This window comes from Bombina bombina, chromosome 1 (assembly GCF_027579735.1).
Source record: "Bombina bombina isolate aBomBom1 chromosome 1, aBomBom1.pri, whole genome shotgun sequence".
NCBI lineage: Eukaryota > Metazoa > Chordata > Amphibia > Anura > Bombinatoridae > Bombina > Bombina bombina.
Genome location: NC_069499.1, coordinates 801,697,494 through 801,723,351, shown reverse-complemented (window position 1 = coordinate 801,723,351; position 25,858 = coordinate 801,697,494). Strand labels below are relative to the sequence as shown.

Below are 25,858 nucleotides of genomic sequence, written 5' to 3'. Positions count from 1 at the left end.
TTGCATCTGAAGAAAAGAAAATGATCAGGTAAGCATAATTTACGTTTTTTTTAAATGGTGCTGCTGCCTCTGACTTTTTATGGGCCCATTTAAGGACATGGGCCTAGAGCTCCAGTTCCAATACTCCCTATGTTAATCCAGCCCTGCCCCTGACGGTGCGCAGAGCATCTTTGCACAAGCCCCCCCAGAACCTGGCCCTGTTGCAACTGCACCAATGGTTCTTAACTCACTTGCCAGCCGCGGTATTGATCCTAGTCACGCTATTATTCTCTGTTAGCCGCGCAGCAGGGATTAATGATGCTTTTTGCTAAACCGCAGCAGCTAGGATCAATACCGTGTTCTACCTTAAGGGGCAAGGTGCCCAACATTTTGGGCACCACTTGCTTATAGAAAATATATATATATATATATATATATATATAGATATAGATAGATAGATAGATAGATAATGTGCATATATATATATATATATATATATATATATATAATGTTCTTGGACAGAATGCCAAAGCACATTTGTCCGTGGCCGGACTGTTATCCGACAGACATTTGTCTGTCGGATAACAGTCCAGCCAATATATATATTTTATACATATGATTAAGAGTAAATCACTATTGAATTAGCAGCACTTGTTAAACAATAAACTGTGGTAAGTTCTACTTAATGTGCAATTTAAAGTTTTTGTTTGTAAGTTTAACTTTTTATGATGATTTTCTTTACAGCCAACCCCCAGCCCTGTCGCAGCTGATTTCGCTATATGTGGGAAGGAGTCATGGTCTATGGAAGGAGCCCTCAGTTATGAACTGGCTGGAACAGAATGTACGGGAGGTGCTGTGCCTGGTAGATAATAAGGATCCAATTGTGCAGGAATGTGAGATGAGGTGATAGCAACCTTACCCTTAATATTTATACATATTATAGATATCCTTAAAGGGGCATTTTTCACATCTAGCCCTTGGCTAAAAGCTTTTTGCTTGCCCCCACTCTCCCTACAGCCCACAAATCAAAACCATAATCTAGGATTCCAAAAGGCTGCAAATTGTCTAAACCAGCTATTTGATTTGCTGCATTTTGAAAACCTTGGTTTAAGTTTTGTTTTTTGGCCTTTCTAAGGAGCATGAGACAAATTACAATTTTTTACACACAAGCAAGAGGCGTTTAATGTCCTATTAATGGGAAAGTAAAGCCAAAAATTAAACTTCCATGATTCAAATAGAGCATGCGTTTTTAACAGCTTTTTAATTTACTTCTGTTATCTAATTTACTTAATTCTCTTGGCATCCTTTGTTGAAAAGCATACCTAGGTAATGTCAGGAGCAGCAATGCATTACTGGGAGCTAGCTGCTGATTGTGCCTGCTTTTGTCAATGGAATGGCTCAAGCAATGTGTTCAGCTAGCTCCAAGTAGTGCATTGCTGTTCATCCAACAAAGGATATGAAGAGAATTAAGCAAATTTGATTCAAGAAGTAAACTGGAAAGTTCTTTAAAATTGAACGCTCTATATGAATCATGAAAGAAAACATTTGTCTATCAAGTCCTTTTAATGGGACAAAAAAATGATATAAAATGTTTAATTATGAGTTGTAAAAAAAAAATTGCTATATACATTAATTATATATTTTGCTTGCTTTTGTATTTAATGGTTTATAATTTTTTGTAAAAATTTGCTTTTTGTATAAACATAATGCTTGTACCACACTCCCTAGAGAAGCTGAGATCCATAGGTTCCCATTAAATTTCTGCAATTTACCGGAATCATACATATTAGGTGATTGCTTAGAGCTGTGGGCAACCTCATTTATAGCTAGCCCTAACTGGCTACAATTAAGGGAGATAAAACACACTCACGACAGTTTCACATAGATTGCAAAACTAATAATGACTGTTTTAATTGCTTTTAAAACATTTAGGGCTAGATTACAAGTGCCACGGTAAATCTAAATTTTTTGCTAAAGAAAACATCGCTAGCATTATGCCTTTTGTGCTTCTTGTATTCTGTTCATATTACAAGTTGAGAAATTCATTATTTCTCTTGTTAAGTGTATCCAGTCCCCGGATCATCCATTACTTGTGGGTTATTCTCCTTCCCAACAGGAAGTTGCAAGAGGATCACCCACAGCAGAGCTGCTATATAGCTCCTCCCCTCACTGCCATACCCAGTCATTCTCTTGCAACTCTCAACAAAGATGGACGTAGTAAGAGGAGAGTGGTGTATTATAGTTAGTTTTTTAACTTCAATCAAAAGTTTGTTATTTTTAAATGGTACCGGAGTGTACTGTTTCATCTCAGGCAGCATTAGAAGAAGAATCTGCCTGTGATTTCTATGATCTTAGCAGAAGTAACTAAGATCCACTGCCGTTCTCACATATTCTGAGGAGTGAGGTAACTTCAGAGGGGGAATGGCGTGCAGGTTTTCCTGCAATAAGGTATGTGCAGTTAACATATTTCTAGGGATGGAATTTGCTAGAAAAATGCTGCGTATACCGGATTAATGTAAGTAAAGCCTTAAATGCAGTGATAGCGACTGGTATCAGGCTTATTAACAGAGATACATACTCTTATAAAAGTGCAATATAAAACGTTTGCTGGCATGTTTAATCGTTTTTATATATACTTGGTGATAAAACTTATTGGGGCCTAGTTTTTTTCCACATGGCTGGCTTGATTTTTGCCTAGAAACAGTTTCCTGAGGCTTTCCACTGTTGTAATATGAGTGGGAAGGGCCTATTTTAGTGCTTTTCTGTGCAGCTAAAAATACTGACAGAGACATTCAGCTTCCCTCTGCATAATACAGGACATCTCTGAAGGGCTCAAAAGGCTTCAAAGTCGTGTTTGAGGAGGGTAACAACCACAGTAGACTGTGGCAGTTGTTGTGACTGTGTTTAAAAAACGTTTTTGTCATTTATTATTCCGTTTTCGTTATTAAGGGGTTAATCATCCATTTGCAAGTGGGTGCAATGCTCTGCTGACTTGTTACATACACTGTAAAAATGTTGTTAGTGTAACTGCCTTTTTTCACTGTTATTTCAAATTTTGTCAAAATTTGTTTCTCTTAAAGGCACAGTAACGTTTTTTATATTGCTTGTTAACTTGCTTTAAAGTGTTTTCCAAGCTTGCTAGTCTCATTGCTAGTCTGTACAAACATGTCTGAAACAGAGGATACTTGTTCATTATGTTTAAAAGCCATGGTGGAGCCCCATAGGAGAATGTGTACTAAATGTATTGATTTCACCTTAAACAGTAAAGATCAGTCTTTATCTATAAAAGAATTGTCATCAGAGGGGTCTGTCGAGGGGGAAGTTATGCCGACTAACTCTCCCCACGTGTCGGACCCTTCCGTATATTGCTTGGGGAGGTATTAGCTGCTCTGAATGACTGTGACACAATTGCAGTGCCAGAGAAATTGTGTAGGCTGGATAAATACTATGCAGTGCCGGTGAGTACTGATGTTTTTCCAATACCTAAAAGGCTTACAGAAATTATTAGTAAGGAGTGGGATAGGCCCGGTGTGCCCTTTTCCCCACCTCCTATATTTAGAAAAATGTTTCCAATAGATGCCACTACACAGGACTTATGGCAGACTGTCCCTAAGGTGGAGGGAGCAGTTTCTACTTTAGCAAAGCGTACCACTATCCCGGTTGAGGACAGTTGTGCTTTTTCAGATCCAATGTATAAAAAATTAGAGGGTTACCTTAAGAAAATGTTTATTCAACAAGGTTTTAATTTACAGCCCCTTGCATGCATTGCGTCTGTCACTGCTGCGGCGGCATTCTGGTTTGAGGCCCTGGAAGAGGCCATCCATATAGCTCCATTGACTGAAATTGTTGACAAGCTTAGAACTCTTAAGCTAGCTAACTCATTTGTTTCTGATGCCATTGTTCATTTGACTAAACTAACGGCTAAGAATTCCGGATTCGCCATCCAGGCGCGTAGGGCGCTATGGCTCAAATCCTGGTCAGCTGATGTGACTTCAAAGTCTAAATTACTCAATATTCCTTTCAAGGGGCAGACCTTATTCGGGCCTGGTTTGAAAGAAATTATTGCTGACATTACTGGAGGTAAGGGTCATTCCCTTCCTCAGGACAGGGCCAAATCAAAGGCCAAACAGTCTAATTTTCGTGCCTTTCGAATTTTCAAGGCAAGTGCAGCATCAACTTCCTCTGCTTCAAAACAAGAGGGAACTTTTGCTCAATCCAAGCAGGCCTGGAAACCTAACCAGTCCTGGAACAAGGGCAAGCAGGCCAGAAACCTGCTGCTGCCTCCAAGACAGCATGAAGGAGCGGCCCCCTATCCGACAACTGATCTAGTAGGGGATCCCTGCGTGGGCAAGAGATGTTCAGGATCCCTGGGCGTTGGAGATCATATCTCAGGGATATCTTCTGGACTTCAAAGCTTCTCCTCCACAAGGGAGATTTCACCTTTCAAGATTATCTGCAAACCAGATAAAGAAAGAGGCATTCCTAAGCTGCGTACAAGATCTCCTTGTAATGGGAGTGATCCATCCAGTTCCGCGGATGGAACAAGGACAGGGGTTTTATTCAAATCTGTTTGTGGTTCCCAAAAAAGAGGGAACCTTCAGACCAATTTTGGATTTAAAGATCCTAAACAAATTCCTCAGAGTTCCGTCATTCAAGATGGAAACTATTCGAACCATGTTACCCATGATCCAAGAGGGTCAGTACATTACCACAGTGGACTTAAAGGATGCCTTCACATTCCGATTCACAAGAATCATCATCAGTTCCTGAGGTTTGCCTTTCTAGGCAGGCATTACCAATTTGTAGCTCTTCCATTCGGGTTGGCTACAGCCCCAAGAATTTTTACAAAGGTTCTGGGCTCACTTCTGGCGGTCCTAAGACCGCGAGGCATAGCGGTGGCTCCTTACTTGGACAACATCCTGTTACAGGCGTCAAGCTTTCAAATTGCCAAATCTCATACAGAGATAGTTCTGGCATTCCTAAGGTTGCATGGGTGGAAAGTGAACAAAGAAAAGAGTTCTCTATCTCCTCTCACAAGGGTTTCCTTCCTAGGGACTCTAATAGATTCTGTAGAAATGAAAATTTACCTGACAGAGTCCAGGTTATCAAAACTTCTAAATGCTTGCCGTGTTCTTCACTCCATTCCGCGCCCCACGGTGGCTCAGTGCATGGAAGTAATCGGCTTAATGGTAGCGGCGATGGACATAGTGCCATTCGCGTGCCTGCATCTCAGACCGCTGCAATTATGCATGCTCAGTTAGTGGAATGGGGATTACACAGATTTGTCCCCTCTACTAAATCTGGATCAGGAAACCAGAGATTCTCTTCTCTGGTGGTTATCTCGGGCCCATCTGTCCAAGGGTATGACCTTTCGCAGACCAGATTGGACAATTGTAACAGATGCCAGCCTTCTAGGTTGGGGTGCAGTCTGGAACTCCCTGAAGGCTCAGGGTTAATGGACTCAGGAGGAGAAACTCCTCCCAATAAATATTCTGGAGTTAAGAGCAATATTCAATGCTCTTCTGGCTTGGCCTCAGCTAGCAACACTGAGGTTCATCAGATTTCAGTCGTACAACATCACGACTGTGGCTTACATCAACCATCAAGAGGGAACCAGGAGTTCCCTAGCGATGTCAGAAGTCTCCAAGTCGTCTCCAAGATAATTCGCTGGGCAGAGACTCACTCTTGCCACCTGTCAGCGATCCATATCCCAGGTGTAGAGAACTGGGAGGCGGATTTTCTAAGTCGTCAGACTTTTCATCCGGGGGAATGGGAACTCCATCCGGAGGTGTTTGCTCAATTGGTTCTCCGTTGGGGCAAACCAGAATTGGATCTCATGGCGTCTCGCCAGAACGCCAAGCTTCCTTGTTACGGATCCAGGTCCAGGGACCCAGAAGCGGCACTGATAGATGCTCTAGCAGCGCCTTGGTTCTTCAACCTGGCTTATGTGTTTCCACCGTTTCCTCTGCTCCCTCGTCTGCCAAAATCAAACAGGAAAGAGCATTGGTGATATTGATAGCGCCTGCGTGGCCACGCAGGACTTGGTATGCAGACCTAGTGGACATGTCATCCTTTCCACCATGGACTCTGCCTCTGAGACAAGACCTTCTAATACAAGGTCCTTTCAATCATCCGAATCTACTTTTTCTGAGACTGACTGCATGGAGATTGAACGCTTGATCCTATCAAAGCGTGGCTTCTCCGAGTCAGTAATTGATACCTTAATACAGGCACGAAAGCCTGTCACCAGGAAAATTTACCACAAGATATGGCGTAAATATCTTCATTGGTGTGAATCCAAGAATTACTCATGGAGTAGGGTTAGGATTCCTAGGATATTGTCCTTCCTCCAAGAGGGTTTGGACAAAGGATTATCAGCTAGTTCTTTAAAGGGACAGATTTCTGCTCTGTCTATTCTTTTACACAAGCGTCTGGCAGAAGTTCCAGACGTTCAGGCATTTTGTCAGGCTTTAGTTAGAATTAAGCCTGTGTTTAAACCTGTTGCTCCTCCATGGAGCTTAAACTTGGTTCTTAAAGTTCTTCAAGGGGTTCCGTTTGAACCCCTTCATTCTATTGATATCAAACTTCTTTCATGGAAAGTTCTTTTTCTGATGGCTATTTCCTCGGCTCGAAGAGTCTCGGAGTTATCTGCCTTACATTGTGATTCTCCTTATCTGATCTTTCATTCAGATAAAGTTGTTCTGCGTACAAAACCTGGGTTTCTTCTGTTAAGTGTGATCAGTCCACGGGTCATCATTACTTCTGGGATATTAACTGCTCCCCTACAGGAAGTGCAAGAGGATTCACCCAGCAGAGCTGCATATAGCTCCTCCCCTCTACGTCACTCCCAGTCATTCTCTTGCACCCAGCAACTAGATAGGTCGTGTGAGAGGACTATGGTGATTATACTTAGTTTTATATCTTCAATCAAAAGTTTGTTATTTTAAAATAGCACCGGAGTGTGTTATTACCTCTCTGGCAGAGTTTGAGGAAGAATCTACCAGAGTTTTGCTATGATTTTAGCCGGAGTAGTTAAGATCATATTGCTGTTCTCGGCCATCTGAGGAGTGAGGTAAACTTCAGATCAGGGGACAGCGGGCAGATGAATCTGCATAGAGGTATGTAGCAGTTTTTATTTTCTGACAATGGAATTGATGAGAAAATCCTGCCATACCGATATAATGTCATGTATGTATACTTTACACTTCAGTATTCTGGGAGAATGGTACTTCACTAGAATTACACTGTAAGAAGGACATAAAGCTGTTTAATAACTAGAGATTATGTTTAACGTTTTTGCTGGAATGTAAAATCGTTTTCATTTGCTGAGGTACTGTGTGAATAAATGTTTGGGCACCATTTTTCCACTTGGCAGTTGCTTAAATCTGTTTTTTCTGTCAGTTTCTGTTCTCCCTCACTGCTGTGTGTGTGGGGGAGGGGCGCTTTTACTATGCATCAAATATTTCAGTCAGCAACTCATTGTATTCCCTGCATGATCTGGTTCATCTCTACAGAGCTCAGGGGTCTTCAAAACTTATTTTGAGGGAGGTAATTTCTCTCAGCAGAGCTGTGAGAATTATAGTTTGACTGAAATAAAAACTTTTATTCTGTAATTTGTTTCCTGCTTTCAGAAATTGTTATCTTTGCTAATGGGATTAAACCTTTGCTAAAGTTGTGTTGTTTACAAGGATTGAGGCTATAACTGTTTCAATTTATTAATTTTTAACTGTCATAGATCTTCTGTGCTTCTTAAAGGCACAGTACGTTTTAATATTATTCTATTTGAATTGTATTTCCAAGTTGCAAGTTTATTTGCTAGTGTGTTAAACATGTCTGATTCAGAAGATGATACCTGTGTCATTTGTTGCAATGCCAAAGTGGAGCCCAATAGAAATTTATGTACTAACTGTATTGATGCTACTTTAAATAAAAATCAATCTGTACAAATTGAACAAATTTCACCAAACAACGAGGGGAGAGTTATGCCGACTAACTCGCCTCACGTGTCAGTACCTACATCTCCCGCTCAGAGGGAGGTGCGTGATATTGTAGCGCCGAGTACAGCTGGGCGGCCATTACAAATCACATTACAGGATATGGCTACTGTTATGACTGAAGTTTTGGCTAAATTACCAGAACTAAAAGGTAAGCGTGATCACTCTGGGGTGAGAACAGAGTGCGCTGATAATATTAGGGCCATGTCAGACACTGCGTCACAGGTGGCAGAACATGAGGACGGAGAACTTCATTCTGTGGGTGACGGTTCTGATCCAAACAGACTGGATTCAGATATTTCAAATTTTAAATTTAAACTGGAAAACCTCCGTGTATTACTAGGGGAGGTGTTAGCGGCTCTGAATGATTGTAACACAGTTGCAATACCAGAGAAAATGTGTAGGTTGGATAAATATTTTGCGGTACCGACGAGTACTGAGGTTTTTCCTATACCTAAGAGACTTACTGAAATTGTTACTAAGGAGTGGGATAGACCCGGTGTGCCGTTCTCACCCCCTCCGATATTTAGAAAAATGTTTCCAATAGACGCCACCACAAGGGACTTATGGCAAACGGTCCCTAAGGTGGAGGGAGCAGTTTCTACTTTAGCTAAGCGTACCACTATCCCGGTGGAGGATAGCTGTGCTTTTTCAGATCCAATGGATAAAAAGTTAGAGGGTTACCTTAAGAAAATGTTTGTTCAACAAGGTTTTATATTGCAACCCCTTGCATGCATTGCGCCGATCACGGCTGCAGCGGCATTCTGGATTGAGTCTCTGGAAGAGAACATTGGTTCAGCTACTCTGGACGACATTACGGACAGGCTTAGAGTCCTTAAACTAGCTAATTCATTCATTTCGGAGGCCGTAGTACATCTTACTAAACTTACGGCGAAGAATTCAGGATTCGCCATTCAGGCACGCAGGGCGCTGTGGCTAAAATCCTGGTCAGCTGATGTTACTTCTAAGTCTAAATTGCTTAATATACCTTTCAAAGGGCAGACCTTATTCGGGCCCGGGTTGAAAGAGATTATCGCTGACATTACAGGAGGTAAAGGCCATGCCCTGCCTCAGGACAAAGCCAAAGCCAAGACTAGACTGTCTAGTTTTGGTTCCTTTCGTAATTTCAAAGCAGGAGCAGCATCAACTTCCTCTGCACCAAAACAGGAAGGAGCTGTTGCTCGCTACAGACAAGGCTGGAAACCTAACCAGTCCTGGAACAAGGGCAAGCAGACTAGGAAACCTGCTGCTGCCCCCAAAACAGCATGAATTGAGGGCCCCCGATCCGGGATCGGATCTAGTGGGGGGCAGACTTTCTCTTTTCGCCCAGGCTTGGGCAAGAGATGTTCAGGATCCCTGGGCGCTAGAGATAATATCTCAGGGATACCTTCTGGACTTCAAATACTCTCCTCCAAGAGAGAGATTTCATCTGTCAAGATTGTCAACAATCCAGACAAAGAAAGAGGCTTTTCTACGCTGCGTACAAGAGCTCTTGTTAATGGGAGTAATCCATCCAGTTCCACGATCGGAACAGGGACAGGGGTTTTACTCAAATCTGTTTGTGGTTCCCAAAAAAGAGGGAACTTTCAGACCAATCCTGGACTTAAAGATCCTAAACAAATTCCTAAGAGTTCCATCGTTCAAGATGGAGACTATTCGGACAATTTTACCTATGATCCAAGAGGGTCAGTACATGACCACTGTAGATTTAAAAGATGCTTACCTGCACATACCGATTCACAAAGATCATTACCGGTACCTAAGGTTTGCCTTCCTAGACAGGCATTACCAGTTTGTGGCTCTTCCATTCGGATTGGCTACAGCGCCAAGAATCTTCACAAAGGTTCTGGGTGCTCTTCTGGCGGTACTAAGACCGCGGGGAATCTCGGTAGCTCCATACCTAGACGACATTCTGATACAAGCTTCAAGCTTTCAAACTGCCAAATCTCATACAGAGTTAGTGCTGGCATTTCTAAGGTCACATGGATGGAAGGTGAACGAAAAGAAAAGTTCACTCGTTCCACTCACAAGAGTTCCCTTCCTGGGGACTCTTATAGATTCTGTAGAAATGAAGATTTACCTGACAGAGGACAGGCTATCAAGACTTCAAAGTGCTTGCCGCACTCTTCATTCCATTCAACACCCGTCAGTGGCTCAATGTATGGAGGTAATCGGCTTAATGGTAGCGGCAATGGACATAGTACCCTTTGCACGCTTACACCTCAGACCACTGCAACTCTGCATGCTAGGTCAGTGGAATGGGGATTACTCAGACTTATCCCCTTCTCTGAATCTGGATCAAGAGACCAGAAATTCTCTTCTATGGTGGCTTTCTCGGCCACACCTGTCCAGGGGGATGCCATTCAGCAGACCAGACTGGACAATTGTAACAACAGACGCCAGCCTTCTAGGTTGGGGTGCCGTCTGGAATTCCCTGAAGGCTCAGGGACTATGGAGTCAGGAGGAGAGTTTCCTGCCAATAAACATTCTGGAATTGAGAGCAGTTCTCAATGCCCTCCTGGCTTGGCCCCAGTTGACAACTCGGGGGTTCATCAGGTTTCAGTCGGACAACATCACGACTGTAGCTTACATCAACCATCAGGGAGGGACAAGAAGCTCCCTAGCTATGATGGAAGTATCAAAAATAATTCGCTGGGCAGAGTCTCACTCTTACCACCTGTCAGCAATCCACATCCCGGGAGTGGAGAACTGGGAGGCGGATTTCTTAAGTCGTCAGACTTTTCATCCGGGGGAGTGGGAACTTCATCCGGAGGTCTTTGCCCAAATACTTCGACGTTGGGGCAAACCAGAGATAGATCTCATGGCGTCTCGACAGAACGCCAAGCTTCCTCGTTACGGGTCCAGATCCAGGGATCCAGGAGCAGTCCTGATAGATGCTCTGACAGCACCTTGGGACTTCAGGATGGCTTACGTGTTTCCACCCTTCCCGTTGCTTCCTCGATTGATAGCCAGAATCAAACAAGAGAGAGCATCAGTGATTCTAATAGCACCTGCGTGGCCACGCAGGACTTGGTATGCAGACCTGGTGGACATGTCATCCTGTCCGCCTTGGTCTCTACCTCTGAAACAGGACCTTCTGATACAGGGTCCCTTCAAACATCAAAATCTAACTTCTCTGAAGCTGACTGCTTGGAAATTGAACGCTTAATTTTATCAAGACGTGGGTTTTCTGAGTCAGTTATTAGTACCTTAATACAGACTAGGAAACCTGTTACCAGAAAGATTTACCATAAGATATGGCGTAAATACCTACATTGGTGTGAATCCAAAGGTTACTCTTGGAGTAAGGTTAGGATTCCTAGGATATTGTCTTTTCTACAAGAAGGTTTAGAAAAGGGTTTTTCTGCTAGTTCATTAAAGGGACAGATCTCAGCTCTGTCCATTCTGTTACACAAACGTCTGTCAGAAGTTCCTGACGTCCAGGCTTTTTGTCAGGCTTTGGCCAGGATTAAGCCTGTGTTTAAAACTGTTGCTCCACCATGGAGTTTAAACCTTGTTCTTAATGTTTTACAGGGCGTTCCGTTTGAACCCCTTCATTCCATTGATATAAAGTTGTTATCTTGGAAAGTTCTATTTTTAATGGCTATTTCCTCGGCTCGAAGAGTCTCTGAATTATCAGCCTTACATTGTGATTCTCCTTATTTGATTTTTCATTCGGATAAGGTAGTCCTGCGTACTAAACCTGGGTTCTTACCTAAGGTAGTTACTAACAGGAATATCAATCAAGAGATTGTTGTTCCTTCTTTATGCCCAAATCCTTCTTCAAAGATGGAACGTCTACTGCACAACCTGGATGTAGTCCGGGCTCTAAAATTTTACTTGCAGGCAACTAAGGAATTCCGACAAACGTCTTCTCTGTTTGTCATTTACTCTGGGCAGAGGAGAGGTCAAAAAGCTTCCGCTACCTCTCTTTCTTTTTGGCTTCGTAGCATAATTGGTTTAGCTTATGAGACTGCTGGACAGCAGCCCCCTGAAAGAATTACAGCTCATTCTACTAGAGCTGTGGCTTCCACTTGGGCCTTCAAGAATGAGGCCTCTGTTGAACAGATTTGCAAGGCTGCAACTTGGTCTTCGCTTCATACTTTTTCCAAATTTTACAAATTTGACACCTTTGCTTCATCAGAGGCTATTTTTGGGAGAAAGGTTCTTCAGGCAGTGGTTCCTTCTGTATAAAGAGTCTGCCTATCCCTCCCGTCATCCGTGTACTTTTGCTTTGGTATTGGTATCCCAGAAGTAATGATGACCCGTGGACTGATCACACTTAACAGAAGAAAACATAATTTATGCTTACCTGATAAATTCCTTTCTTCTGTAGTGTGATCAGTCCACGGCCCGCCCTGTTTTTAAGGCAGGTAAATATTTTTTAATTTATACTCCAGTCACCACTTCACCCTTGGCTTTTCCTTTCTCGTTGGTCCTTAGTCGAATGACTGGGAGTGACGTAGAGGGGAGGAGCTATATGCAGCTCTGCTGGGTGAATCCTCTTGCACTTCCTGTAGGGGAGCAGTTAATATCCCAGAAGTAATGATGACCCGTGGACTGATCACACTACAGAAGAAAGGAATTTATCAGGTAAGCATAAATTATGTTTTTTACCTAAGGTGGTTTCTAACAAGAATATCAATCAAGAGATTGTTGTTCCATCATTATGTCCTAATCCTTCTTCAAAGAAGGAACGTCTTTTGCATAATCTAGACGTAGTCCATGCCTTGAAGTTTTACTTACAGGCTACTAAAGATTTTCGCCAAACATCTAACCTGTTTGTTGTTTACTCTGGACAGAGGAGAGGTCAGAAGGCCTCTGCAACCTCTCTTTCTTTTTGGCTTCGGAGTATAATCCGTTTAGCCTATGAGACTGCTGGACAGCAGCCTCCTGAAAGGATTACAGCTCATTCTACTAGAGCTGTGGCTTCCACCTGGGCCTTTAAAAATGAGGCCTCTGTGTAACAGATTTGCAAGGCTTCAACTTGGTCTTCGCTTCATACCTTTTCCAAATTTTTTAAATTTGATACTTTTGCTTCTTCGGAGGCTGTTTTTGGGAGAAAGGTTCTACAGGCAGTGGTTCCTTCCGTTTTAAGTTCCTGCCTTGTCCCTCCCATCATCCGTGTACTTTAGCTTTGGTATTGGTATCCCACAAATAATGGATGATCCGTGGACTGGATACACTTAACAAGAGAAAACATAATTTATGCTTACCTGATAAATTTATTTCTCTTGTAGTGTATCCAGTCCACGGCCCGCCCTGTCCTTTTCAGGCAGGTCTAAATTTTAATTAAACTACAGTCACCACTGCACCCTATAGTTTCTCCTTTCTCGGCTTGTTTCGGTCGAATGACTGGATATGGCAGTGAGGGGAGGAGCTATATAGCAGCTCTGCTGTGGGTGATCCTCTTGCAACTTCCTGTTGGGAAGGAGAATATCCCACAAGTAATGGATGATCCGTGGACTGGATACACTACAAGAGAAATAAATTTATCAGGTAAGCATAAATTATGTTTTTGCGCTAGTGGTAGCCCGAAAAAATGAAAAATTTGCTAGCGGAGTTTTCGCATGTGTGTGCATTGTGGGGAGGTGTGAGCTGATTGGGGACAGCCATTGGATGAGAGGTTTCCCAGATGAGGCGCATGGGCGTGCCAGAGTGACGTCGGATATGCAGATGATTCAGAGTGACGACAAACGGATGCAAATGACCCACGAGGACGCCGAGCCCCGCCAGTGAAGAGAGGAAGCGCTTGGAGTGGTATCGTATATACCCATGCTGGATAAGCCTCATATCGTCCGGTAAGAGTGGCTAAAGGGCGAGTGGGCAGACATTACTACCGTAACATCCTACTTTCACCCTGACATCTTCAGACTGTGGGATAAGTGTATACCCTCTGGCTTGTGTCCCCATTTAATATGAACTGTTGTTAAAGCTCAAGTACGTATATGTTATGATCTCCTTTCTCTTTAAATCCTTCTGACACCTCCCTTTCCACAACCCTTAAAAGGACCATCTGATCCCTATTTGCTTGCTTGATTATTTTAGTGTAACAGGGAAAGTTAGTTGTTAGGACTCTCCACTGTTATCCTGTTATCCAGCCTTTAGTGATTAAATAAGTCACTTCAACTGTCTCAACATTTATCCACATTGGGACTTTGTTTCAATTAACATTTCTTCGCATATTCTAAGGACTTTAACATATCAAGAAGATCTGTATTCTGAACTCTCACCTCTCAGCTTACAAACTGCTCTCCGCTCCTGAATAGCAACTCTGTGACGTCATTCAAGCCGACACCAGGCCGGCATATGCAGACAGCGTTCAGACGCCAATCTGTTTACACAAGCTACCACATCTACAGCCTTTAACCCTGCTTCCTACACAGCTTCAAGGAATACTAACAGCAAACAGTTGGTTTCAACGGAGAAACTTAAAGGATTTATCACCTCTCTGAAACTAAGAACCGGAGGAGTTATCTACAAACCGCAAGTATCAAAAGCCTTGATTAATACTCTATTTCATGTTTGCTTAACTCCTCATAAAGACTTTGCTTATACAAATACCGGAACAACTCTGTTTGCATAATCAGACTTCTTCTCTGCTTAAACTTGAGATTTATTAACTTTGCATACTAACTACAATTTAACCACTTACTGCCTTCTCAGCAGCACCATTTAAAGCTTGTATTTATTTAAGAAGAGCTATTTTACAACTACAGTGAAAGTTAACTGTGAGTTGTGCATTTATTATTTTGCCTGTTAATTTGGATTAAATACGCTATTTAATCCCTTTCCTTGCTCTTCTGACAATAAGAGTTTTGGATTATTTAAATAGCTACAAATACAACATTTTAGTTCATATCATTGTCTGAACTTTATTCATAAATTACAAAAGACCTGACAGAAAACATAACAGAATAATCAAGCCCGTAAAATAGTCTCAACTGTAACTTAATATGGATCCAGTTGAGATGAGTAATCAAATAACCTCTCTAAATCAAAAGGTTGACTTATTAGCTCAGGGAATGACTGCACTGCAAAATGAGAACAACACTCTCAGGAGGATTATTAATGACTTTCTCACTCAAAAGACAACGGAGTTTCCTGAACCACAAGTTAACCCCCCAGCCACTTTCTCTGGTGACCGCTCTAAATTCAGAGAATTTAAAAATGCTTGTATGCTAATGTTTTCTTTGAAGCCACGTACATACCGAAATGATAAAGTTAAGGTATGTACCGCTATCTCATTTCTATCTGGAGAGCCTAGAGCTTGGGCGGATAGATTTTTTGAATCTGACGATCCTATGTTAAACTCCCTGGATACTTTTTTCCAAAACATGGCAGTATTGTATGAAGACATACACAAACAACAGACAGCCGAGAACACTTTACGCTCCCTAAAACAAGGTAAACGGGCTGTAGAAGACTACATTGCTGAATTTCAACTTTGGGCAACGGATTCTGAATGGAATTCAGTCAGTCTAAAAAATCAGTTCCGTTTGGGACTCTCTGAGCATCTAAAGGATGATCTCTCAAAGGTGGATTTCCCTGATACTTTAGAAGGTTTATTTAAATTATGCATAACAATGGATCGCCGTTACAGAGAGAGAAAACAAGAGAGAGTACATAGTGATTCAAGTTTGAGAAAACATTATCCCTCAACCCCTGAAAGGTCTACCAGTTCATCTGTTCCTATGGAGATAGGAGTTATTAGGGGACCTCTGACCAGTGAAGAAAAACTGAGAAGACGTATAGGAAGATTATGCATGTACTGTGCAAATAAAGACCACGATGTATCAACCTGTCCTCAACTTAATCGTCCAAAGAAGGGTAAGATATTACTTATGACTATTAAACCTCCCATAAAAGAGTATACTCATCTCTCATTAAATTTGTCGTTACAGTGGGATCAACATCAGTTCCAGGAAGTGGCCATAATTGATTCCGGGGCTTATGGAACATTTATTGATCAAGCATTGGTGTCACTTAATAAAATTCCTTGTGTGCAAAAAACCACTCCATTGTTTGTGCGTGTTGTTGATGGGTCACATTTCCTCAAAGGTCCAATTACACACCAGACCATACCCTTACTCACTATCACCAACACTGGACACAAGGAATACATTACATATGACATCATCCCTAGTTCAGTTCACCCAGTTATACTCGGGTATCCCTGGCTTAAAAAACATAATCCCACCATAAACTGGTCTACCAATCAGATCATTTTTAATTCTAAATTCTGTACTGATACTTGTCACCCATATATAACCATTAATCATTTAGACCTCCTTCTTCCAAATGAGTATAAGGATTTCTCAGACGTTTTTAACCTCAAAAAAGCTGAAGTATTACCTCCACACAGAGAGTTTGATTGTCCGATTGACACGAAACCCGGGGCGGTATTACCTACAAACCGTATTTTTCCACTTTCACAAAAGGAATTACAACACCTTCGAGAATACCTCGATGAAAATTTACGCAAAGGTTTTATATCACCCTCATCATCTCCAACAGCTTCAGCCATATTTTTTGTAACAAATAAGGACGGGACTTTACGTCCTATTATTGATTATCGAGCATTAAATGCAGTCACTATCAAAAATCGTTACCCATTACCACTGATACCAGAATTACTTGAAAGATTGAATGGTGCCAATATCTTTACCAAACTCGACCTTAAGGGTGCTTATAATCTCATCCGCATAAAATCAGGTCATGAATGGAAAACTGCTTTCAAGACAAGGTATGGCTTATACCAATATAATGTTATGCCATTTGGTTTAACTAACGCACCCGCAACGTTTCAATATTTCATTAACGAAATATTCAAAGACCTCATGGACGTCTGTGTGGTAGTGTATCTCGATGATATTCTCATCTATTCACGGGATATCAAGGAACATGTGAGGCATGTTCGATGGGTCCTTTCAACCTTACGTGAACATCACCTATATGCAAAAATGGAAAAATGTGAATTCCATAAACACACCATAAAATTTCTTGGCTATATAATAACACCATCTGCTCCAACTACTGCTAAGTTATTCCTCTCTCATATCGTAAAACTTCATGGACTACCTACTTCCATAGTGAGTGATCGAGGATCACAATTTACTTCAAAATTCTGGAGAAATTTATGCATTCAATTAAAGATCTCTCCTAAATATTCCACGGCATTTCATCCCCAGACAAATGGGTTGACTGAGAGACTTAATCAAACTCTCGAACAATATCTCCGGTGTTACATCTCTACACAACAAGATGATTGGGCAGATTGGCTCTCGATGGCAGAATTTGCCTACAATAACTCAGTCAACAGTTCAACTGGTTTCTCCCCCTTTTATGCCACCTATGGGTATCATCCATCTAGTTTCCCGAAGATGGGTTTCAGTTCGAATTCTCCTTCAGCTCTGGACTACTCAATTAAATTGAGAGACAACTTTGTTACCATACAAAAACATCTACAGAATGCAAAGGAGACCCAAAAGATCTACTATAATAGGAAGCATGCTTTGCCACCCTCGTATAAAGTGGGGGATTTGGTTTGGTTGTCAACCAAAAATATCAAATTGAAGGTCCCCTGCAAGAAATTAGCATCCCAGTTCCTTGGTCCCTTCCCTATCACAAGGGTCATAAATGAGAATGCTGTTGTTTTGAAGTTACCTACCTCTCTAGCCATCCACCCATCTTTCCACGTCTCTCTTTTGAAACCATTTAAGGGGGATGCAGGTTCTCTGGACTCTGATGTCCCTGACAGTACTTCATTAATAGAAGCAGAGGATGAGTATGAAATTGGTCGTATTCTGGATTCTAGAGTTCGTAATCGAATCCTTGAATATCTGGTACACTGGAAGGGTTACGCTTCATCTGAGGATTCGTGGGTTCCTGTGTCTGATGTGAATGCTCCACGTCTATTGGCTGCCTTTCATTCTCGACATCCCCTGAAGCCTGTTTACACAAGCTACCACATCTACAGCCTTTAACCCTGCTTCCTACACAGCTTCAAGGAATACTAACAGCAAACAGTTGGTTTCAACGGAGAAACTTAAAGGATTTATCACCTCTCTGAAACTAAGAACCGGAGGAGTTATCTACAAACCGCAAGTATCAAAAGCCTTGATTAATACTCTATTTCATGTTTGCTTAACTCCTCATAAAGACTTTGCTTATACAAATACCGGAACAACTCTGTTTGCATAATCAGACTTCTTCTCTGCTTAAACTTGAGATTTATTAACTTTGCATACTAACTACAATTTAACCACTTACTGCCTTCTCAGCAGCACCATTTAAAGCTTGTATTTATTTAAGAAGAGCTATTTTACAACTACAGTGAAAGTTAACTGTGAGTTGTGCATTTATTATTTTGCCTGTTAATTTGGATTAAATACGCTATTTAATCCCTTTCCTTGCTCTTCTGACAATAAGAGTTTTGGATTATTTAAATAGCTACAAATACAACATTTTAGTTCATATCATTGTCTGAACTTTATTCATAAATTACAAAAGACCTGACAGAAAACATAACAGTATAACGGTCCTTAGATTTAAGTTAAAGTGTGCATGTGTTCCCCCATAGAAATTAATGGAGAAAATAAGTGAAAAAAAAACACCCTACCATAAGCCCCTAGCCTAATAACCCCTAAACCGCCACCACTCACATCGCAAACCATCGAAATAATCTATTAACCCCTTAACCGCCATCCCCCCACATTGCAAACTATCTAAATAATCTATTAACTGCTAAACCGCCATCCACCCACATCACAAACGACAGAAATAAATTATTAACCCCTAAAACACCATCCCCCACATCGCAAACTACATAAACAAACTATTAACTCCTAAACTGCCACCCATCCACAATGCAAAGTAATAAACTATTATCTAAACCCCTAACCTAACACTCCCTAACTTATCCCAAATTAATATACCCATAAATGAACTAAAAAAAATCCTAACTAATATAAAAGAACCCACAGAAAACTTACCTGTAAAATTAACCCCTTAAGGACTGGGTAGTTTTATTAAGGGCCGAATGGTCCTGTTTCCGTTTGAGCCTTTAGGCTCGCTGGAAACAGGAGTTAAGAAGCAGCGGTCTTAAGACTGCTGCTCCTTAACTCGTACGCCTCCTCTGAGGCTGCGGACGTCAATCCGCCCGATCTCACACGATCGGGTTGATTGACACCCCCTTCTAGTTGCTGATTGGCCGCAAATCTGCAGGGGGCGGCATTACAGTTATACAGTATAAAATTACAGTTTACCAGAACTGCTTGTGTGCTGTTAAATGGTCGTCATTCAGTGATGTTGGACGGACATGATCCGCTACAGGAGGTTGGCAGAGAAGTGTCAGAAGTTTATTTTCGTCTCTTATGGAGGGTAGTACTCCGACAGGGGACGGGAGTTTTAAGTAATCCTGTCAGTCCCTCAGTGAGGGCTTGGATGAAAGTTAGAGTCCGGAGATGCAGGAAGAGTCTTTCTGCTAAACCATCCCGACTCATTTTAACAACTCCACAAGCAATCAGCGTTATCGAACTGCGCTTCGCTGCCTGCTTCCTTTTCTCAAGTCCATGGCAGAGGCAAGGCTACTATCCGTCACACTTGAAGGGCCGTGTTCCTGTTCCACAGCGTAGATTCTGGTAAGATCGTTTAATTTTACTTCTTTATGATTGTACTGTCATTCATTTGTTCCTGCTAACTCACATGAAAAATACAGGGTCTCAGTGGGACTCCTTTAGTATCTTGGAATTAAAGGTTAAAGTGAAGGTAAAGTTTGCCCGATTGCATTACCTAATAATACTAGTCACCCTAAATAAATAGTAGTTTAATCCATCATTTTTTTTCATTCGGAGTATAAAATGAGTTTTAGGGCTGTAAACTTACTTGCTTTTGAGCCGAAAATTCAACCCGTCATAATTTTTTTATTTTATTTGCAGGTCACGTTTTTATTTCTGCCTATTGAAATCCTGGCCGTTAGGCGGCCGTGAAACTATGTCATCCACCTAAAGGATGATCTGCGCAGGCGTTGAGACTTTTTTTTTTGGTATAGCAGATTACCGCATGCGCATTGCTTAGTAGACAATGCTGTGCGCATGCGCAGTTCATTTGCATCCTCCTGAACTCGCTTTTGAGACACGTATAGAGTGGGTGGGACCGCTCTATACGTCACTGTCACTAAGATCAGGAAATGGATGTGGGGAGGAGTTATTAACAGAACGGTATGTTAATATAGAACAAGATTATTTTGTCCTTGGGGCCTTTTCCTTCAATTTTTTTTTTTTGCCAGGCTCCGACGAAGCGGGGTTTGGTTGGGTTGGGTTGTGGTTTTTTTCAAGCCTGGTGGCCTCAGAATGGGCCACCTATTGTACCCTCCCGTTTTTGCATTTAATGCCCTCTGTAGCTTGGGTATTGTTTTCCCAAAAGTAATGAATGCAACTGTGGACTCTTTCCATTTATAATGAAAAACTTAAATTATGCTTACCTGATAATTTTCTTTTCTTCAGATGGAAAGAGTCCACAGCTCCCCACCCGTATTTTTCTGGGGGTGTCTCCTATTTTTATTCTTCCGGCACCTTTTCACCCTGGTATTTCTTCTACTGTTCCTTGTTCCTCGACAGAATGACTGGGGGATGAGGGAAGGGGGAGGAGTATTTAAGCCTTTGGCTGGGGTGTCTTTGCCTCCTTCTGGTGGCCAGGTTCTTATTTCCCAAAAGTAATGAATGCAGCTGTGCACTCTTTCCATCTGAAGAAAAGAAAATAATCAGGTAAGCATAATTTAAGTTTTTTTTTTACTTATATATATATATATATATTATAGTAGACAACCCAAAGTATTGATCTATGCCCATTTTGGTATATTTCATGTCACCATTTCACCGCCAAATGCAATCAAATAAAACATTTTTTTTAACTTTTTAACATACTTTGGGTTTCTCACTAAAATGATTAATATACTGCTTGTGCAATCATGGCACACATGATTGCAAAAGCTTCTCTGGGATCCCCTTCAGAAATAGCAGACATATATGGCTTTGCCATTGCTTTTTGGTAATTAGAAGGCCGCTAATTGCAGCTATTTTTTTTAACTATTATTATCTTCCTTGGTGTAGGATTACCCCCTTACCTTTCCACCTCCCTGATACCTCCCAAAAAGCTCTCTAACCCTCCCCCTTTTAACTAATTCCCGCCATTTTAGGTAATGGCAGCTGTCTGCCAGTACCCAGTTATCCATCAATTTTGTGTTTTTTTTTTTATTTGATGATAGTAATAAAACTTTTTCTGTAGTGTAGCTGCCCCCCTCATTACTTTTTTTTCTGTAGCGTAGCTGCTCCCTCCCCCCCTCCCTCCCCGTCTATTTCTGCACTGCCCCACTTGTGAGGAATGCAGAAATAGCGCAATCTCAAAACTTATAGCGAGATTGCGGCAGAGTGAGCCCCAAGGGGTTAAATTAAAACCTAATCTTACCTAAAAAACCTACCATTACTGAAAAAAATGACATTATAAAAAAATCTTACAATTTACAAAAAACAACAAACAATATTACCAAAAAAAATAAAAAATAATCCTATTCTAAAAACCCTATTCTAAAAATAAACTACCAAAAGTCCTTAAAGTGAAGGTAAAGTGCCCGGTTTTTAAAAAAACTTTTAAAAACTGGCACTTTCATTCATGAAAATTGACATTTCACCGTTTTTCTTAAAATATACTTATCTTTTCTTCTTGAAGCCACTCCAGTGCTTCACCAGCCCGTCACAAGCCTCTTCATACATCAGCAATGACGATTCCGGCATCCTCCAATCAGGGCTTCCCCCCGGGTGAATCATTGCCTGAGGCAACGCCGTGATTGGAGGAAGCCGGTTTCGTCATTGCTGGGTAAGTAAACCAGGAAGAAGCAGGCGGGGCATCGTTTCAGAACGGCGATCCGGCGTTACAGAAGAAAAAGTATTTTTTAAAATATGGTGCAATGTCAATTTTCATGAATGAAAGTGCCCCTGTTTCTTCTACAAGATATAACGAGTCCACGGATTTCATCCTTACTTGTGGGATTTATCCTCCTGCTAACAGGAAGTGGCAAAGAGCACCATAGCTGAGCTGTATATATAGCTCCTCCCTTCCCTCCACCCCCAGTCATTCTCTTTGCCTGTGTTAGTAATAGGAAGAGGTAAAGTGAGGTGTTAGTTTTAGATTCTTCTATCAAGAGATTTTTTGTTTTAAAATGGTACCGGTGAGTACTATTTTTCCTCAGGGAGAGATCGTTGGAATGAAGAGATATTTTTTCTGCCTTGAGGTTGATGATCTTAGCAGATGTTACTAAGATCCATTCTGGTTCCCACAGAGCTTCTGAAGGTAGTGCAAGAAGAATCTTCAGTGTGGAGACAGGTGTCATGCTACAAGCAGCATTGAGGTATGTTCAGTCTTTATTTCTGAGGAGACTTGTTATATCAGAACTGGCTGACATTATTCCCTGTAAGGGAAGGGGTAAGCAGTAGACCTGGATGGAATAGGGTGTTACTGACATTACTATTTGTACATATTGATTACGATGGGTATGTAATTCAATAGGGGCTTGACACTGGGAGAGGCAACTGTGACACTTTCTATATTTATGTATGGCATAATGTGTGTGAGATAACATCAGGGGACCACATGGCTTATTAGAACCGCTTACCATGCTATTATGGAGACATTTTACTATTGGCATAACAATATGTGGTGTAAAAACATTAGGAAGGACCACATGGCTTATTGAAACCACTTCCCATGCGGTTATGGAGAGAGATCATGCGACGCCCACGGTGGGCGGGGCCTAGTTCGCACGCTCAGACGAGCAGTTTCTCCTCACTAGAAGGCAGCAGGCACTAGCTCTGCTGGGGCCTAAAGTTGAGATTCAGTCACCGGATCATTGTTGAATCCATTTTGTGTAGGGGCAGGTAGGCGCCACAGTAGAGCTGTGGTGAGGTGCAGGGGCTGTTACCGTTGTTTAAAGTTTATTTACTAAATAAAAATACTTTTTACAGGGTGATTTAGTTTTTGCTCGACTAGTGCAATAATTTTTGGCAAAATTGAAATGTTTAGCATAATGTTTGAGTGCTAAAAATCATTTTTTTTGTGTGCAGATTGTTGCGCTTTTATTATTTAAAGGCGCAGTACTCTTTTTTTTTTTTTTCTAAAAATTCTTTGATACCACAAATAAGGTTAAAAACGTCCATTGTGGCTACTGCTAGTCTGTTTAACATGTCTGAAATTGAAGAAACTACTTGTTCTATGTGTAGAGGCCATTGTGGAACTTACTTTGTGTACCTCTTGTATTGAAAGAGCCTTAGAATGTAAAAAACATATTTTATGTAAAGAAAGTGTGCCTAAGGATGAGTCTCAGCCTGAAGAGAATCAGGCTATGCCGCCTAATTCTCCCCAAGTGTCACAACCTTTAACACCCACCCAAGTGACGCTGAGTTCCTCAACAGCGTCTAATTCTTTTACTCTGCAGGATATGGCTGCAGCTATGTCAACTACCCTTACAGAGGTATTTATCTAAGTTACCAGTGTTACAGGGTAAATGCAGTAGGACAGGAATCAATGTGAATATTGAGTCCTTTGATGCTTTGTTGGCTATTTCCGATGTCCCTCACAGGGATCTGAATTGGGGGTCAGGGAAATTTTGTCAGACCGAGAGCTTTCAGAATCGGGAAGTGCGTTACCTCAGACAGATGCGGACATCATGTCCTTTAAATTTAAGCTGGAACACCTCCGCATGTTACTTCGGGAGGTCTTAGCGACTCTGGACGACTGTGACCCTATTATGGTACCACCAGAGAAATTGTGTAAAATGGATAAATATCTAGAAGTACCCGCTTACACTGATGTTTTTTGGGTTCCTAAGAGAATCTCAGAGATTATTAAGAAGGAATGGGACAGACCGGATATACCATTTTCTCCTCCTCCTAATTTTAGGAAAATGTATCCCATATCAGACACCATTCGGGACTCTTGGCAGACTGTCCCTAAGGTGGAGGGAGCTATTTCTACCCTGGCTAAGCGTACAACTATTCCTATTGAGGACAGTGGTGCTTTCAAAGACCCTATGTATAAAAAATTAGAGGGTCTTCTAAAAAAGTTATTTATTCATCAGGGTTTTCTTTTACAACCGACAGCCTGCATTGTTCCAGTTACTACTGCAGCGGCTTTCTGGTTTGACGCCTTGGAAGAGTCTCTTAAAGTTGAGACCCCTTTAGAGGATATTTTAGATAGAATTAAGGCTCTCAAGCTGGCTAATTCTTTTATCACTGATGCCGCCTTTCAAATTGCTAAGTTGGCGGCTAAAAATGCAGGATTTGCCATTTTAGCGCATAGAGCTTTATGGTTAAAATCGTGGTCAGCTGATGTGTCATCTAAGTCAAAGCTTTTGGCGATTCCTTTCAAGGGTAAGACCCTATTCGTGCCTGGGTTGAAGGAAATAATTTCTGACATTACTGGAGGTAAAGGTCACGCTCTACCTCAGGATAAGTCACTTAAAGGATTACTTTCTGTTATAATTTTTAAGCGAAACAACTAACATATTAAAGTTAATAAACATTAATTAAAACCTACTGACCTATATTTTCTCCAAAACCAAGTTTCATAACGTTCTAAAAGTTATATCTTTTATTCGCCGATGATGTCACGTTATCCTGCCCACTATTTTCAGCACTGCATGTTCAAAATACTTAAACCAATAACTTTGTGTTTAAAGCGCCATTTTGAAACCTAGGTATTGTAAACGGATTGGTACAGAGCAAAGGATACCCACGGAGTGGGTTTGGAAAACAATTAAATTTGCAGACAAGATTTCTGATATACGGTAGAGATATGTTAATTAAATGCTATTGATAAAAAGCGTATTTGGGGTAGTTAGTTAGTAACAGGCATAGAAAATATTTACTTACAGTGGCCCTTTAAGATGAGGGGTAAACAAAATAATTTTCGTTCCTTTCGGAATTTTAAAGGAGTACCCTCTTCTTCCTCTACAAAGCAGAATGAGAATTTTGCGCAGACCAAGTCCATCTGGAGACCCAACCAAGCTTGGAACAAGGGTTAGCAACCCAAGAAGCCCACTGCTACTACAAAGACAGCATGAAGGGGCGGCCCCTGATCCGGGACCGGATCTAGTAGGGAACAGACTTTCTATCTTTACCCAGGCTTGGGCAAGAGATGTTCAGGACCCGTGGGCACTGGATATCGTGACCAACGGGTATCAACTGGAATTCAAAACTTTTCTCCCAAGAGGGAGATTCCTTCTTTCACGATTGTCTGTAGACCAGATAAAAAGAGAGGCGTTCTTACGCTGTGTAAGAGACCTCTCTACTATGGGAGTGATTCGTCCCGTTCCAAGACTAGAACAGGGACAGGGGTTTTACTCAAATCTTTTTGTGGTTCCCAAAAAAGAGGGAACATTCAGACCTATTTTAGATCTCAAGATTTTAGACAAGTTTCTCAGAGTCCTATCTTTCAAGATGGAGACTATCCGAACAATTTTACCAATGATCCAGGAGGGTCAATATATGACCACCGTGGACTTGAAAGATGCATACATTCATATTCCAATTCACAAAGATCATCATCAGTACCTAAGGTTTGCCTTCCTGGACAAACATTTTCAGTTTCTTGGCTCTTCCCTTCGAGTTGGCCACAGCACCCAGGATCTTCACAAGGGTCCTAGGGTCCCTTCTGGCGGTTCTCAAGCTGCTGGGCATAGCAGTGGCGCCTTATCTGGACGATATTCTGATTCAGGCGGCAACTTATCTAACAAACTCCCATACGGACACAGTGTTGTCTTTTCTGAGAACTCACGGATGGAAGTGAATCTAGAAAAGAGTTCACTAATTGTTCCCTTCTTGGAAACTCTG

At 41.5% G+C, this 25,858-nt stretch overlaps 1 protein-coding gene across 3 annotated transcripts in view; it reads left to right on the top strand.

Moving 5' to 3' along the window:
• Positions 1–25,858, top strand: part of TCF25 (transcription factor 25) — a 126,174-nt gene that overhangs the window by 54,917 nt on the left and 45,399 nt on the right. For all 3 annotated transcript variants that reach the window (XM_053699368.1, XM_053699367.1, XM_053699369.1), the window contains exon 15: positions 724–882. In XM_053699368.1, the coding sequence (XP_053555343.1) occupies positions 724–882 (159 nt within the window). The remainder of the gene's footprint in view (positions 1–723; positions 883–25,858) is intronic.